General features: G+C 49.2%; 1 protein-coding gene across 1 annotated transcript in view; it reads left to right on the forward strand.

The window, feature by feature from the left end:
• The window catches only part of ACOXL (acyl-CoA oxidase like), a 312,000-nt gene that overhangs the window by 79,738 nt on the left and 214,395 nt on the right, over positions 1 to 17,867 (forward strand). The window contains exon 10 of the mRNA XM_058667609.1: positions 5,854 to 5,888. Coding sequence (XP_058523592.1) covers positions 5,854 to 5,888 — 35 coding nt within the window. The remainder of the gene's footprint in view (positions 1 to 5,853; positions 5,889 to 17,867) is intronic.

Here is a 17,867-nt window from a genome sequence, read left to right on the forward strand (position 1 = left end):
TTGTGTCTGCCCGTATGTGGCTCTGATGGGGTGAGGTTTCTGTCAACGGCATGGCTGTTTGTTCAAACAACAGCTTTGTGCAGGTGGTCCTCAGGCTTGGGCAAGTGACATCCTGTCCAGGCTGTGGCTCTGTGTGAGCATTCCTTTGCTCATGGATGGCTCTGCACAGGGTGACATCTTGTCTCACTGTGGCACTGTGTCCTCGCCTGGGCTCCGTGCAAGTGATACTCAGTCTGCAGTGTGTCTCTAGGCTTCTGAGTTTCTGTGTTTGCAAAGGCTTCATGCCTCTCTTTGCCTCTTTGTTGTTCTTTTTCCATATTTCTATTAAAGAGAAGTGGAGCTGGCACTGTGACATACGAGGTTAAATCTCTGCCTGAGATGCTGGCGTCCCAGATGGGCGCTGCTTTGAGACTGAGCTGCTGAGCTGCTCCACTTCCTATCTAGCTTCCTGCCAACGTGTCTGGGAAAGCAGTGAGACTTAGGACCTCTAAACCCATGTGGGAGACCTGGAAGAAGTTCCTGGCTCCTGGCTTTAGACGGGTCTGGTTCCAACCGTTGTAGTTACTTTGGGAGTGCAACAGCAGATGGAGTATTTCTCTCCCTGCATCCCTCCTCCCCCACCCCGCCAATTCTGCCTTTCAAATAAATAAATAAATCTAAGAGAGAGAAATGAACAATATAAAAATGCAGAAGAAAAGCAATTAATTTGTGGTGTTACAAGTTTTTAGGCCATTGAAATATAATGAAGCAGTGAGAGAAATGAACTAAGTCTCCAGTGAGTACGGGAAAGGTAGATGAGTGTCGTGAGTCACCAACTTTGCCACTAGGCTAAGAATTCAAAGTTTCCAAAACTCTGGGAGAGACGTGAAAGCCTGGAGGGAGTCCCTTGGTCCCATCTCCCTGAGGTGTTTTGTGTGGCTCATGGACTATTGGGGAAATATTCAGTTAGTGTAAACCAGGCAAGTTTTATCATAAAAACCAGTTCCCAGCTTTTCTTGCAGGGTCAGTAGCTGTAGCATTGTGGCTGTGGCTGTTTGCAGGCCGTCCCTGTGGAAGGGCCTGGCTTTCTCTCCAGTGAGGGGTATAAGACCCTGGGTCACGCCACTCTGATCTAGAAGGTTCAGCCTGGGGTACTCCTCCTCACCTACCCTGACAGCATGTGTGTGCACGTGTGAACATGTCTTAAAGCAACCACATCTCTCAGTACACACACAGCCACCAGCTCTCAGCCACACAGGGTCTGTGTTCAAGTAGGCACCCGGGAAGGTGCTGAGCGACAATCCATGGACATGTAAGGGAATTTCCCGCTGCTTCTAGCATCGTGCAAAGCACTCCTTTTTTTTTTCCTTTAATTTATGATGTGTTTTAAAAGTGTGGTTTTTTAAAATTATTATTATTATTTTACAAGATCCATGCAGTCTCTGTGGTGCTTTATAGGGCATATCGAGCTACAGCTGGTGCACTGCTGGGTGTTTTATGGCAAATTATTCTCAGATTACCCTCTAATGCAGGAAGGTCTGCCTGCTGTCTGAGCTCCCTGGGTCATGTAGAAGCCCCTCTGACTTGATACAAAACAGCTGCCTCCATCAGCTGTTCCAAAAAAGGAGCATTTTGAGGCTGAAGTGCAGGAAAAATGTTCTTTTTCTTTTCTTTTTTTCTTTCTCTCCTTTTTTTTTTGTGGCTGGTGGAGATGATGAAAAATGTTAAATGACTCTTCCCTGGCCATTAACATGTGATTTCATTTTGCTCCTAACAAATTGTTTAAATCTCGAAGAAGGCCTCCAAGGGGGACTTTGCTAACTGTGTTCTGGCAATGCTTACAGTAGGTCTGGGTGGGGGTGGTGTGCACTCCCCAGGGAAGGGACAGCATAAAACTTTCGCTGACCTCTGTGTCCCGGGGCCTCAGCTGGGCTGGGTGGGCCCCCGGGGTCAGAGGGCGACCCTGGGGTCTCCCTTGTCTCGCTCTGCTGGGTCCTTACTGAGACCAGCAACAAAGAGGTCAATTGTCCGAGGCCTTCCTTTGTCTGAAGGGCCCCAGGGGTCTCCCTGAATGCCAGAGTGTGTCCATGCAGGCAGGCTAGAGTGTTGGTGCACGCTCTGTATACATCAGAATGTGTGCAAGATGCATGCCCCTGTGTGCACACGTGAACGAGCAGATGAGCGTGCATGGTCTGGGAGAGTGCAGTGTGCACGTGCGTGTCTGTGTCTGAGTATGTGGGAAGTATGTGCCTGCACCTGTGTGTGCACGGGTACAGGTGCATACAGGTGCACCTACATGACTGTGCACATAGGTGTACAGGCCTGTGTATGTATATGTGGAGTGGCTGCGCGTGTTCATGTGTGTGAGCACTGGGACTTGTGTAAAGCCTCCCTGAACTGCTGGTGTATCTTAGCACCAGGGCCTCAATGCAGCCTGCCTGACCCACGCAGATTCCCAAGGCCAAGTCGGAACAGTCCCTCTCAGCTCAAACCTGAGCAGATCACACAGTTTCTGCTGCTCTTTCTGTAGAGATGAGGAAGGGCAGGCAAGAGGGACTCCTTAGGCAGCTCAGCAGCCAGCTTGGCCTGATGGGGCTACTCCAACCTGGTGTCTCAAGATGCAGCTCACAACGTCTTTGCTACACTGTCCTACCCTCTTCCCTCCTAATTGTATCTAGTGTGATCTGCGTGTGTTCATGCTATGTTTCCAGAACACTTGTGCCGCTTCCAATTCCTGTGCACCCTGGAGGTCTGTTCCCCTGTAGTCCCAGGGCCTTTGTACCTGTCCTATGGTCCTGATGGCCAGCACAGCCTGTTCACAGAGGAACCCTTGGTTTGAGCAAAACCCAGCCCTTGGGGTTTCTGTGACTCATCTCTTAGCAAGCATGTCCTTTTAAAAATGACAATAAAATGTATTTGATTCAGAATCCAGAAAAGGATTAACAAAAATACTTCACCTTTGCAGAAGATTTCTCTGCCAGTCTCCATTAGCTGGTATGGCTGTCAACGAGCAACTTCTCATTTCTTGTCCCCGTGCTTGCCACTTCTTCCCCTCCTGTCCCAGCCAGGGCTTCTCTGTCCGCTGGTAAACTGTACTCTGTAGCTTAACAAAATATTCAGTGGGTGAAACTGTCTTATAATTAGCCTAGCTGTAAGCCAGGACTTTTTAACCCCAGGAAATGTAAAGAGACCCGGCACTTAAAATCTGCCCATTGCTCAAGCCTGATTTCTGCCTACAGTTCCTGCTTTTCTTCCCCCAAAGTCGTTTCCTCCTTGTTCTTTATATTTTTGATGGTCCCCGAGGCATCTTCCTCTTCTGTTTGCTTAACTCTCAAAGAAAACATCTTCCTCGGTGAGCTGAGACGGATCATTGGGTAAGTCCTGGTGAGTGTGATGTGAAAGCAACTTTCTATCTGTCCTGCCTTCACTTTGGGGGTATCCGGCTTGGGCCTCTCTCCCGTCCTCAGGGCTCTCCGTTGCCAGGCTTGCATTGCAGGTGTGTGGGTGAGAATGCATACCTAGATTATCCTGGCTCCCTGCTGCTCTCAGAGCATCCTGGGAGATTCTGTGTGGTTCCTCCCAACTAGGCGGAGCCTTGAGTTTTCACTTCTCACCGGTTTCTTCTTCCCATTGTTCTTCCCTTTGCGCCCTTCACACTTCCGCTGCGTGGGGGTCCCCACGTTATCCTGCAACACCAGACAACACCACAAGTGTCCCCGCCTGCCATGTGGTCCCACTGGGCCAGTGTCAAGGAGCTTTGATATTTGGGGCTGTTAAAGTTCAGAAATGATGAAGATGCCACTTGGGTTCTCAACGACAGAGAATCTACTGTGATGCTATAGCTGGGCCCGAGTGGGTTCATGAGGCCTGGTGGATGCTGACTGTTGGTTTTTCAAAGTTCCCCAAACCCATGTAATAATGAAATTTGAATGTACTGGTATTTTTATAAATAAGAAATTACTTATATTTAGTGCACCGGTACCATTTAAATGTTTAAAATTTTTATTATTTTATTTGAAAGAGAGAGAGGGAGAAATCTCCCATCTGTTGGTTCATTCCTCAAAAGCCTGAAGAGCCAGGGCTGGGCCAGCTCAAAGCCCAGGAGCCAGGAAGCTGGCCCAAGTCTGCCATAAGAGTGGCAGGGACCCAGCCAACTTGCAGCATCACCTGCTGCTTCCCAGGGAACACCATCAGCAGCAGGGAGCTGGAATAGGAAGTAGGATCAGAACTTGACCCTGATATTCTGACATGAGAGGTCTTTAACTGCTGTGCCAAACATCAACCCCAGTAGAGTTCTTCATGTCTGTTGGGCAATAGGCATACACAGACACACACATTACATACACATGTGCACACCTTCCTGCAGATAAAAACATGCACATAAACACTGTTTCATTCTCATATTACTCCAGGGAGAAAATGATTATTTTGCCTATTTTATACTTGGGAAATTTGGGGTTCTGGGAGTTTCAGAGCTTGCTGAAGCTTGTAGGGTTAGCTGCCAAGCAGACCTGGCTCTTACAGCCCATTGTTAATTGTGTGAAGTAACCAAGGTCCAGGCCATGTGACTTGACATCCACTTATTTTATAGAGCTTTCCGGGACATCCCCAAAGGACAGAGGGTGTTCACACGTTTGCCTCAGCCTCCATTGGCTGCTGTGTCCCGCAGTTGCGGGCATGGCCTCTTGAGGTCATGCATGTATTTTGAGCCCTATTTCTGCCTTGCACTCAGAGCTGGGGCTGTGTCAGTGTGAGGGTGTGCTGACCCCCACACTCAGAGCTGGAACTGTGTCAGGGTGAGGGTGTGCTGACCGCCACTCTCAGAGCTGGAGCTGTGTCGGTGTGAGGGTGTGTTGACCCCTGCACTCGAAGCTGGGGCTGTGTCGGTGTGAGGGTGAGCTGACCCCTGTGCTCAGAGCTGGGGCTGTGCTAGGGTGAGGGTGTGCTGACCCCTGTGCTCAGAGCTGGGGCTGTGTTAGGGTGAGGGTATGCTGACACCCTGCACTCAGAGCTGGAGCTGTGTCATTGTGTAAAGATTACGTGCTGACCCCCATGCTCAGAGCTGGGACTTTGTCAGGGTGAGGGCCATGCTGACCCCTGCACTCAGGTGGTCAACCTGCTTGGTGACCTAGGTTTGTTCTTGGTGGTAGCAAGGGCTGAGCTCGTGGCTTTGCTCTCCCAGTGTGAACGTTGGAATGGACTTCATGCTGTGTTCCTTCCCTGTTGCTGCTGTGCCTCAGAGCCACAAGAGCCCTGTTCGGGAAGTTTCTGCCAACGAGGGATACCTTGTGTCACATCCACCTTTAAATAATTTGGGTCTCTTTAAGATCGCTTCAAAATAGGATTATCCTTTAAAGGCTAAGTTGACATTTAGGATCTATTATTGGATGTGCTATGTTTTTAATGTGTATGTGTTTGGTTGTATTTATTTGAAAGAAACAGTGACAGAGAGAGAAAGTGACATAGAGGGAGAGATCTTTCATCTGCTGATTCACTCCCTAAATGCCTGCAGCAGCCAGGGAAGGGCCAGGCTGAAGGCAGGAGTCAGGAATTCCCACAGAGCTTGCCATGTGATTGGCCGGAATCTAGTGCCTGAACTCTGCTGCCTCTCAAGTGTGACTGCAGGAAGTGGGTCAGGAGCAAACGTGAAGGCAGGACTGGAGTCCAGGCGCTCTGATGTGAGGTGTGGGCTTGGCAAGCAGCGGCTTAACTTGCTGTGCCACAACACCTGTCCAGATCTGTTGCCTGCAAAACATGAAGCATAGGATGTTTTAAAAAATGCTTAAAAAATAAAGTTGACATACTAAATGAAGTTTCTTGTGAGCTCAGCATTGTTCTTGATTTTATGTAACCGGTGTGTTTCTCTCTTTACAGCTTGGATTGACCATAGCCATTCGCTACAGTCACAGGTAAATAGCTTGGAATTTTTTTTCTTTCAACAAATACTGGCTGATAGCGTCCTGTATGTTTGATCTGCAATAATGTCACAGTCACAGAGACACAGTTGTTTTCTCTGCGTGACTGGCGAGAGTGAGTTGCTGTTTGGAGGAATGTGAGGTTTTAACTTATGGGGAGGTGGGTAGTTCATATGTTTTGTTTTTGACACAAAAAAGTGGGGTGTGCTATGGCCAGAGCAAGGAATGATCTTTGGGTGATGCTGCCTGTCAAAGAGTAGGACCTGGAGTCAGGTGTGTCCCGCCCTGCAACCCTTGTCCCGTGTTCCTTTCTGTCTGTCCTGGGTGTGTCCGGCAGTGGCCAACTGCTGTGCATGATTTGCCGTTGTCTCCAGCACACCGCGTGGATGAGGAATGCTGCGTCTTGCCCCACGAGTGCAGTCTCGTATTATAGATGTTTGCTTCTAGCACCGACCCTGTCCCCTTGGCAGACATTAGGCCTCATTAGGCTGTGGATTCAGTAGGATCCAGCCCCGCTGGGTGAGACAGGGCCTACTCTTACAGAAACAGTTCACAACTTCTCCCATATGCTGCTCTCGAGTAGTAGGGTTGAGGCTCAGGGACATATATGGTCAACTCTCCACCGCAGCCCCCAAAGTTCCCCGATTTCAAAATAAGTTTGCTTACTGGAAATGCTGAGTCTGCAGTCTGCAGCCGTGGTTTCCATTTGAATGTGAATTGAGCAATCACAGGCAATCAGGGGAGACCTAGAGACCAGTGCAGGTGAGAGCAGGTGCGGATCTGGGCCTGCACAGGAGGTGTTCCTGTGGGCTGTGCGGGAAGCTGCACACTAGAGAAGCTCACAGTGGAGCAGGGGAAAAAGAGATAGCTTTTCTTCCCTCATTGCTAGGCTGCTGGGGCAGAGGCCCCTTAGGAAAAAGGAGAGATTCACCAGAAAAAAAAATGCAAATTGATGTGGTGTGACTTTTGCTTGACATAGAAGTCTTCATAAAGAAATGAAAACCCAAAGAAACAGAGACACATGCATTTTTAAAAATGATTTCAGGTGATGGAGAAATGGATCATCATGGGGAACTATGACTGGGCAAAGCAGGCGTGTAGTCTGGGTTAGTGAAGTATGAGGTCAGGAGGCCTAGCAAGGTCTGCTTTCTCAGCCTCTCTGTGACCCCATGTCGTCAGAGATGAGGCTGTTCCTCTCCTCCGGGTATAAGAAGGGCATCTCTCAGATGAAAGTTTTACAACCTGCTTTGGGGGAGGAGGGTGAGCGTGACTTTCCCACCTTGCAGTTTTCTCAAGTGCCGTATATTTCAGGGCAGGGTGTGCTGACCCCCATCAATTTCTTGGAAGCATCTTGAGTTCCTGTGTGCGGCAGAAGTATGCTGCTTCCCTCTTGGCACAACACGCACGCACGCACACACACACACACACACTCACACACACCCCAACAATGCACACTTCTGAGGCATGATGTGGATGCTGAGCCTGGGCCTGACAGCCCCCTGTGCACTGGCTGTGTTGTAGCAGAGTGGGAAGTGGGTTGGCAAAGCCATCCCAGGAACTTGCGAAAGCCTCTGTTTCTAGATGTTCTAGACTGCCCCTTGGGAAGCAGGTAACATGGCTGGGAGAGAGAGTGCAGGTGAGTAGACTTGGGAAGGTGTTGGTGGCTGAGGCATTTGCTCCCTGCAGCTAGGTCTGTGCTGGCTCCCTCCCCAAAGGCCACCTAGCTTACTTGGACTCATTCTGTGTTGTGCCAATGCCACACTGGTGGAGAGACTCTTCTGGGATTCCCTACCCGGGAAGAGATGACCGTGTGGCAGAGCTGCCTCCCCAGGGACTGGAGGTGGTTCTTGAGCACTAGTAGGAAGCACCTGGCTTGGATGGCCACCAGCATTCACTGGAGATGTGGGATTAGTGGCCAGCAGCTATGAGGCTGAGTAAAAAGTAGAATTCCCACAGAAGCTAAGGAGGATGGGCTCTGTTGTGACTAAGGGAGAGGCGTGGGGCAGCTCCCAGGGAAGCTTTCCAAGCACTTGTAGGCCTTTCCATGCATATCCTAGGCTGTGATGCCTCTCTGGACTCAGACTTAGGACAATGGAGAGGAATTTCACTCCTGGATCCTCAGACTTGTTTCCAACTTATTGGTCCAGGGTATTTCTGTGTTGGGAAACCAGTTAGACAATAGCCAGTGGCTGTTAAAAGGCCCAGCATTGCATGTGGATATGGCCTCAGTTCTGCATTTTAGTGGCTGAAGGGTGATGGACAAGTACCCTGTCCCTCTAGTGTCAGGCTCTGTGATCCTAGCTAATTGTCCTTGGGAAAATTTCCTAATGCCTCTTATTCTCTCTCCCTTCTTACCTAGAAAGACCTTATCCTAATGGTTGTTGCAAAAAGTTGAGGTCACGGACAGAAGGCTCTGAGGCCTTGTCTGACAGCAAGAAGGCAGAGGTAACATGAATTTCCAAGTGCTGACTATCTTAATATCAGGTGTGATAGGGAGGTTTCCCAAAATCCATCCATGCCTAGTTGCAACCTAGCAAGCAAGAAGTAAGGCTCTGACAAAAGTTGCTTCCTTGGTCGTCTTGTGGCTGTGTGTACAGAGCCTGCACAGCGCTCCTGGCTGCAGAATACCACAAAGCCAGCATTAATGATACACCTGTGTTCTGTGGGTGAGGTGCACTCAGGGTCTGCCTCACAGGGTCTGGAGCCTCTGTTGGGAGCCCAGAGGGCCGGGCCCTGGGTCATCTGAAGGTTTATTTACTTGTGTGTCTGGTGGGAGATGCTGGCTCTCGGCTTGGGCCTCTTGGCTTCCACATCAGCTCCTCTACAGTGTGGCACTGGGCTTCCTCAGAGTGAGTGTCCTGGAAAGAGAGGGGCAGGTGAGAGCTGCCCGTTCTCTGATGCAGCTTTGAGGCTGCATAGCATCACTTGTATCTTATCCCATCATTTGGGCAGCCACAGCCTCCACTTGAGTCCAGAGGAAAGTAGAGACCCCACCTGCCAGCAGAAGAGGCTGGCTGCATGGTATTACTGGTATATAGGAAGGGACATAGCAATGTGATTCTTGGGAAAATGCTATTTGCTCCAGCTCCCAGCTCAAGGTGTGGGGTCTTTGTTTGGAGAACTTGTGGAAAGAAATTTAAGACACTGTCCTTGCTGCAAGGTACTTATTGATGGGAAATACACTATAGATGAGTGGAAAGAAGATTCCAAAATGAACACAAATCCCTCCTCCCCATTTAATTGAGTGTGGGAGGTGGGAATGGAGTAGAGAGAGATATCTTCCACATACTGGTTCACTTCCTAAATGTCTGCCACAGCTGATGCTGGGATGGGCCAAAGCCAGTAGCTAGAAGCTCAACCCAGGTCTCCCATGTGACTGGCACAGATCGCAGTTGTTTCAGCCATTATACACTCTGATGCAAAATGCAGGTATCTTAAGCAGCAGCTTAGCCACTGTGCCACAGGCCTGCCTCAACACTGGTCTTGTGGAAAAGGATACACTTGCCAAGGGAGGTGAACGTGGAGCAGTCCTCGTTCCTCTGAAGTGGGTCAGTGGGAAGGAGTCCCATCCTCCCCCTCTCCTTTGCCCCATCTCCAGCATCAGCAGATCCAGGTGGAATTGATTTTTGCTCTTAGATGCCGACAGGTGGCTGCACTGCTGTGTGGTAGCCCTTTTGCCTCACCTGATACCTGGCCCTGTCACCTATCTCTGTCTCATCCAGGGGGAGGAAGATGAAGGGCATAGGTTTCTGGTTGAATCCTCTTTAAAAATCCTATTAGCTGATTTAGATTAGCTGAACATTTCATTGTTTTGCTGATTACTTTTTAAATTTCATTTTTTGCTGTTGTTGAAATATGCCTAATATCACGTGGACCATTTGGCCTTGTCTGTGTGTGTTGCTGTAATGCAGACTGCAGATCAGATAACTGGTAAGAAAATGTTTCTTTGTCATAGTTCAGGAGTCTGAAAGTCCAAGGTGAAGGTGCTCCGCATGTGGTGTGTGGTGAGGGTGTGCTCCCTGCTTCCAGGGTGGCACCTTGTCTGGGGCACGGTATTTTCCTGTGGCAAACGAGGACAGGAAGTGAGCATGGCACTGTCTGTGCTTTCCCATAAGCACCTGAATCCCATCCTTGAGGGGGTCACCCTTGTGTTCCACCTGAAAGGCTCCACCTCTCAATACCCTCCACTGGTCACGGAGAGCCAGTGCTTGAAATGTGGATGGTACGCAGCCAACCCATAGTATCGTTTCAACTGTTCATATATTCAGTTCAGTGGTGTTAAGTCTACTCATGTTGTATAACCACACCACTGTCCAAATCAGAGCCTCCTCATCACCCCAGACCAAAACTGCACCCTCCCATTAAACAGTCATTCCCCTGTTTCTCTTCATCTTCCCAGGCCCCGACAAATACTCTTCTACTTTCTATGTCTGTGCGTAGGACTTCCTTGGCCACTTGATGTTAGTAGCATCGTCTGGGGTTTGTCTTTTTGTGACTCCTTATATCACTTAACATAAAGTCTTCAGACTTCATCCATTATAGGATGTCCCAGAATTTCCTTCCTTTTTGAGCTAGGTAACATTCCATTGTGTGTAGATACCACAGTGTGTTTATCCAGTCCTTCATCCATGGATACTTGGGTGGCTTCCATCCTTTGACCACTGAGTATGTGGACATGGGAGTACAAATAGTCTCACTGGAATCCCTGCTTTCACTTCTTTTGGGTGTGTACCTACATGTGGAATGATTTGAATCACGCAGGTTTTGAGGAAAAACCACATTGTTTTTCCTGTCAATTGTTTCTTTAATTTCTAAAAATTTATTTTTTATTTAAAAGGTAAAGCTAGAGTTAGAGGTAGGTCTTGCACCTACTGGTTAGTTCCTCAAATGTTTCCAATAGCTGGAGAATGACCAGGCCAAAGCCAGGAGCCCAGAGGGTTAGGGCTAGAGTCAGGGTTAAGGACCCAAGTACTTGAGTATGGCCTGCTGCCTCTCTTGTTATGCATTAGCAGGAAGTTATCAAAAACAAAGCTGGGACTTGAACCTCGCATTCTGATATTGGATGTGGGCATCTCAAGTAGTAGCATTCATTTATTTATTTGAAAGTATCATGGGGACAGGAGGAGAAGTATATATTACGAAGAATCTTCCTTCCACTAACTCCTTCCCCAAATGGGCGCAACAGTCATTTGTGTGCCTTGCAGATGCTCGGAGCCAGGAAGTCCAGCTAAATCTCCCACAGGGAGCGGCTGAGACCCAAGCACTTGGGCCATCTTCCACAGCTTCTCCAGGAGCATTAGCAGGCAACTCAGCTTCCCCAGGAGCATTAGCAGGCAACTGGGTCGGACGTTTATCAGGCAGGTCTGGAGCCAGTGCCCTGGTATGGGATGTCAGCACCTCACGTGGCTTCACCTGCTGCATCACAGAGCCAGCCCCTCAAGTGTCGCACCTGCTGCACCAGATCCCTCCTGCCCTCTTCAGTTATTTCTTAAGATGGGGTTGTGTCACTTCCACCTCAGTCACGCCTCTGTCAGTGAACCAGTTGTCGAGACTTGGCTGTGCAGATTAGGAACACACACATGCACGTATGTGTCTGCATGCACACACATATGTATCTGTGCACAAGCATGAGTTGCTGTGTAGGCAGCGTGTTGAGGGATTGCAGGTGGAGCATGACGCTGGTGCTTTATACCCCTGGCAAGAAGAGCACCTGCTGTGGCCAACTTTGCATCCAACAACAGGTCCTGCCCACATGCCTTTGCTATTCTGACGTTTTCATCGATTTTTGTGAAGTCAGGTCCTTTTCAGCATGGAAAATCACCTCTTGAGGTGCATTCCCCACTGTTGGGCTTGAGGTTTTTGGGTGGAATCCACGTGGGGGCGAAAGCTGGGTACCCCCAGAGGTGCCCTTTGCAGATAACAGCTCTGGGGTCCCCCCGCCCATTCGGTGGGGGAAACTGTTCCCCGCTGTGTGGGTGGTTTGTGTTTGTCTTTTTATTCAAGATTGACAGCTGAGATGTGTTTCCTGCCCGGCTCAGAGCTGCAGCCTGAAGAAGTCAGCTCCCTCGTGGCGGGTACCCCTGAGAGCGGAGGAGAGGGGAGACGGGGCCAGAAGTGGACATCTCACCTCTGGTTCTTGCTTACCTGACACAAGGAGAGGATGTGGAATTTTTGCACATGCGTTTATTCCTGTGTTTCTGAGGAAAGCCACGGAGGAAAGCCGAGTATTGGTGGTGGTGGTTGTGTTTATTTAGTGAGGAAGGACGCAAATGCTTCATTTAGTTGTGTTATAGTTACATGGAGATTCAGAGAGGTGTGGTCTTGAGACCAAGTCTCAATGAGTCTGAGAAAGGCCAATTTTGGTACCCTAGGCAGGCCTCGTATAGGATCTAGGGGTTCCCCCCTACACGTCAACGGCAGAGAAAAAGGAGACCTGGGACTCTGTCTCTGACCTTTGCTGTCATGGTCACATCCCTCAAAATAAAAGCACAGACCCAGTGGCCAGGGAGCCCTTCTCCCAGCTCGTTTATATTTGTGCTTGAGATGAGCCCAGTTGGCCTTGCCTGGAGTGCAGGGGGTGTGCACTCGTGTGCTCTGACTTCAATTAGCAGCGGAGTTTGAAGTTCCTAGATAAATCAGAGCACTCCCAGAACGGACGGACCACATCAATGAACAAGTGCATCTGTCATCTTGGAACACAAAGGGGAGGGAAGGACAGGGAGCAGGGCCATAGGACATGTTTGATTTTGATGTCCAGTGTTGGCACATGTCTAGCCACTCCCATTGGGGTTGGCTTGATCTTGTAGAGACAACTGGAGGAGACGGTTATTCTCTAAAGTTTGTGAAAATAAACAACAGTGCTTTTCTGCCCCTTTTTGCTTTCCAGGGAGTAGCCATCGTTTGTGTCACTAGGTCTCTCTGGCCAGCTGCTCCGTCTGTCTCTTTTGCAAGCTTTGCAGGGAGACTATGGCCAGATTGATACACAGAGTTGCCAAAGGAGTTACTCAGGCAGCATCTTAAAAGCAAAGCTGTCTTCTGGAAGGGTTGCATTTCCTAGATAATGCAAACCACGAAGCTTTATAGGGCGTCTGAGTGAGGTCCTTGTGAGCTGACAGGTGTTGTCCGTGTCTCATGGCAGAGCTCGGCATGGGGCTGCAGAGGTGCCAGGCAAGGGGTAGATGCTCTTCAGGGTCCAGGGGAGTGGGGGAAGCAGATGGATGTTCCTTCCTCTGTCTGCTCCAGTCCCTTCGAATCCTGTCTTTCTCTGGCCCATCTCCGACTTCCTGGCCTGGTCCTGCAGCTTTTCGTCTAACATGCCTATGGCCACACCCACAGGCTGGTGCCAGGGGAATCTTTTTGCCTGCCAACTGGGGGAATCTTGCTCAAACACAAATCCAATCATGTTCCTCCCACTCGGAAGCTGCCCTGGTCTCCCATGCCTGAAGAACAGAATCCTGACGCAGAACCCAGGGATTCAAGACCTCATCTCCGATGCCTGCTTCCTTGTGCTGAGCTTCTGGCTCCTCTACCACCCGATCCTGCTGTTTCTTTGGAGGAACTTTCCTCCTTTTTCCTGCATCAGTGAGCTCCTACTTGTTCTCCAGAGGCCCGTGGTCACCTCCTTGGTGAACCTTTGTCAAGGAGCTGAGCTCCTTTGTTGAAGGTCTCAGGGCTGCCTCTCAGGCCAGACTCCAGCGCTGAATCTTCTCATTTGCGTCTCAGGCAGCAGGTGGGACAGGCAGATTGCCTCCCCATCCCTTTCACATGGCTTTTTGTGTCAGCATCTTTCCTTAGAGCCAGGGTCATTTACGAGGCCACATTGGGTCTGTTGAAGGCTCTAGCTCATCTTCTCCAATAGCTGTCCGATGACTCTTCCCTCACTTTGAAAAGACCAGTAACTCAAATCAAATCCTTCTAGAGATTCCACACAATGCAACATTCTACTAGGATTTTCTGTGGAAAGAGACAAATCAAAAAATTTGTGTGTAAAGGCAAAAGTACCTAGACTAGCCAAAGACATTTTGCAGAACAGAATTGGAAGGCTTAGGAAGATCTTTAAGAACTAAAGCTACGGTAACCAAGACCATGCGGTGTTGGGGAGAAGACAAAATATGCAGGTCACGGACATGGAATTAAAAAACTCAGAGCCAAACCCACATGTAAATGAGCAATTGATTTAAAAAATTTAGTGTTTTTAAAGTCAGATTTGTAGAGAAAAGGAGAGACAGAGAGAAAGATCTTCCATCTGCTAGTTCACTCTCCAAGTGGCCGCAATGGCTGGAGCTGAGCCGATCTGAAGACAGGAGCTTCTTCCGGGTCTCACACATGGGTGCAGAGTCCCAAGGCTTTGGGCCATATTCTACTGCTTTGCGTCCTCTTCTGCTTTCCCAGGCCACAAGTAGGGAGCTGGACGGTAAGTGGAGCAGCCAGGATATGAACCGGAGCCCATGTTGGATCCTAATGCTTATAAGGCGAGGACTTTAGCCACTAGGCTACTACACTGGGCCCATGACCAATTGATTTTTCAGGAAAGGTTGCCAGGGGTAGGAAAGGGGGGAGAAAGACAACCTTTTAAATAAATGAAGCAACCGCACATCCGTATCTCAACAGGCTGAGCAATAATTAACAAAACATATAAGGACCTACATGTAAAACCTAAAATCTTAAACTTTTGAAAAGAAAAAGTAGGAGTAAAGTCTCTCTGACCCTGGTCCGGGCAAAGCTTTCTTCAGGCACAGAAAATATGAACTGTACAGGGATAAGTTGGTAAAAATGGATTATATAAAAATTAAAAACATCTGCTCTTTGAAAAATGTTGCTAAGAAATGAGAAGCAAGCCACAGACTGGGAAAAAATAGTTACAAAACACATATCTGATAAGGAGTTGGATCTAGAATATGTGGAAAACTCTTCAGTTGACAACACAATCCTGGTAAATGGGCGATAAAGACTGGAAATGATGCTATGCCAACTAAGAAATACCTAAGGTCGGGGAAAATATGAACATGAAGAGATGCTCAACATCGTTTGTCATTGTGGAAATGTGCATGTTATTATCAGGATGACATATCAAATACACATAGTATACATTAAGATTGCTTAAAAATACAACCGCAAATACTACCCCCCTCACCCCCCGCAAAAAAAAAAAACCCAAAGTAAACAACAACAGCAAATTCCAAAACCCAACCCTGACTGTATGAAATGCTCTGACACCACACTCAAGACAAGATGACCACTTTGGAAAACAACTGTTGATAGCTTCTCATGCTAGCAAGACATACACTCACCAGGCAGTCTTGTAGCTCCACTCTTGGTACCCACACAGGAGACATGAAAATATTAGTTCACACAAAGACTTGTATGCCAATGTTTTAGCACCCCTGTTCATGATAGCTCCAAACTGGAAGCCATCCCAGAGGTCCTTCACACGGGAACTGGAAAAATGAGCCTGCTCATCCCCATGGTGAGCACCATTTGCCAGAAAAGGGTATCATTCGCAGAAAATTCGCCATTCACAGAAAAGGGTGGCTGGCACTGTGGTGTGGTGAGCTACGCCTGTGCCTCCAACACTGGCATCCCGTAGAGTCACTGGTTCGATTCCTGGTGCTCTACTTATGACTGAGCTCCGTGCTAATGTGCCTGTGAAAGAACAGGAAGTTGGCCCAAGTCCTTGGGCTCCTGTAACCACATGGGAGATCCGAATGGAGCTCCTGGGCACTGGCTTTGTTCCTGGCTATGGGGACCATTTGAAGTGTGAAGCAGTGGATGGAAGATCTCTCTCTCTCCATTTTGCCCCTGCTTTGTAAAACTACTTTTCAAATAAATAATGTTTAAAACATTTTTTTTAAATGGGCATGATGGTGAGCGAACAGAGTAGGACTCCACAGTACCTGCACTGTAGAAGTCTGTTTGTGTTATATTCCCAAAACAGAGAAGCTATAGGGAAGAAAGCAGACCCACGGTGGAGGGGTGGGTGGAGGTGGGGTGGACCGGAGGAATGTGTTGCCGGTTGGGGACGGGGGCATGGTGATGGACATACTCTAAATCTTGGTTTTGGTGATTATACCACATATACTTTCCCAAACTCCCCATAAATGTGATGCATGAAGGAAGGGGTGTGATTTTCCTGTTACTCATTTATTCCTTAGTGGACTTAATTCAAGAGGGCTAAGGCGGGGGTTGGGAGTGGGGTGTTCCTGAGCCGTACAGACAGCCCTGTTTCCCAGTGTTCCGGAATTGTGTTTTCCAGGCCCTCGGTGGTGGGGGAGTGACGGGGGAGGCCAGGGCTGGTGCATTTGCTCACTCCATCACTTGCCGTGACAGCTCGCTGTTAGCATGAGTGGCTGCGCTCAGCTTAGCTCGCTCGTCTTTCTGAGGCTTTGCTTGTAAACACAGGTGCAGTCAAGTCTTTTGTCAGCTGTAGCTGTCCCAGATGGAATGAGGCTGGAGTGAGGCTTTCTCCCTGAGGGAGGTCAGCCTGAGGCCGCGGGGTTTGACCTTGTCCTTCACCCACAAGGCTGCTGCTCCAGGAGCAGGTGCAGGTGCAGGTGCCTGAGGTCACATTCAGGGAGGTGCTGCTCATCTCATCCATCTGGAAAACTCAGCAGCCAGCAAACCTCTCCCCGGAGACGCCGGGAATGGGGTGCCGCTGTTTCCTCACCTCACCAGTGGCCGAGGGTCAGAGGCAGGTACTGCTTTGATTGATTGCTCCTGGGAGCAGGACAGGGGGCAGGACAAGAGACACCTGGTTCAGGGCAGAGAGAGACACAAGCCTGGACAAAACCACCACCTCACTCCCTGTGCTGACTGGCTGGGCCCATGAGAGGACAGCCCTCTCTGGAAGGTCAGCCAGGCTGGACGATGGGGAAGCACGGGGTACAACTCCAGCAGGATTAGAACCGAGACTGCCTTTCAGCTATTCCTTAGCTGGTGCTGCCTTGCCCTGGAGTATGTGACTGTGAGCCTACTGTTAATGGCTACATATGTAATGGGGTAGAGGGCAGTTTCCCAAGGTCCTGCAGCAGCCCCTGGAATGTGACCTCAGGCCGCTGCACCCAGGCCTACCTACTTTTTTGAGGAGACCACAGACTGGAGAGCTGGCTGGGCAGCTCCTTTCCTGTTGGGTTCTCTGATGGGGATCATGGCTCGAGGGCCGATATTCTACAGCCTTCCAGGGTTGTGGTTCTAGGTCTCCTCCTTCTGAAGAGAGTTTTTCATGTTTCAAGGGGGGAGGGCAACTAGATGGGCAAGATGTGCTCCGGAGGCTTATGGGGGCCTGGCATGTCTTCCCAGGGAAGGAAGCTGGACTGAGAAGGCTCCTTCCGTTCACTCCCGTGTTGGCATCTGAGTGCTCTAGAGAACGAACTCCTCCATCGTCACTCCCATGCTCACTGGCTCACACTTTGTCCTTGTGTTCCTTCTGGACCACTGCTTGCAAACTGGAGCGATTTTGCACCCAAGAGACATTTGGTGTCATTTCTGGTTGTTCCATGCTCGGGGGAGGTCCGTCCTGGCATGTAGTGGGTGGGTGCCAGGAAGGCTGTTCACTACTTGGCCATGTGTGGGACTCTCACCTCAGTCAGCCTCTGTGAATGCTACACAGGACGAGAAAATTTGTTCTAGACGTAAGGCTCCTGAAGGTAAACCCAGTGTTTATTTTCCCTTCCATCTTCAGGGTCTGGCAGAGATTAAGTGCTTCATTGGCATAAACTGAGTTAAATCTGTTATGAAGAAGCTCATATGCTGTGTTGGCTTCATGTTGATAAAATATACTCAAATATTATCCAAGAGTACTTCTTTTCTGTTTTATGTTTTTTTTAAAACATGCAAATTAAATCACATTTCAATGAGTCCCAATAGGAGGAGAGACTAGTTGCCCCTCAGAAACAGTGCTTAAGGGCCTGGTGCGATAGCCTAGTGGCGAAATCCTTGCCTTGCATTCACTGGTATCCCAAATAGGTGCCAGTTTGT

Source organism: Ochotona princeps, chromosome 8 (genome assembly GCF_030435755.1).
Source record: "Ochotona princeps isolate mOchPri1 chromosome 8, mOchPri1.hap1, whole genome shotgun sequence".
NCBI classification, from domain to species: domain Eukaryota; kingdom Metazoa; phylum Chordata; class Mammalia; order Lagomorpha; family Ochotonidae; genus Ochotona; species Ochotona princeps.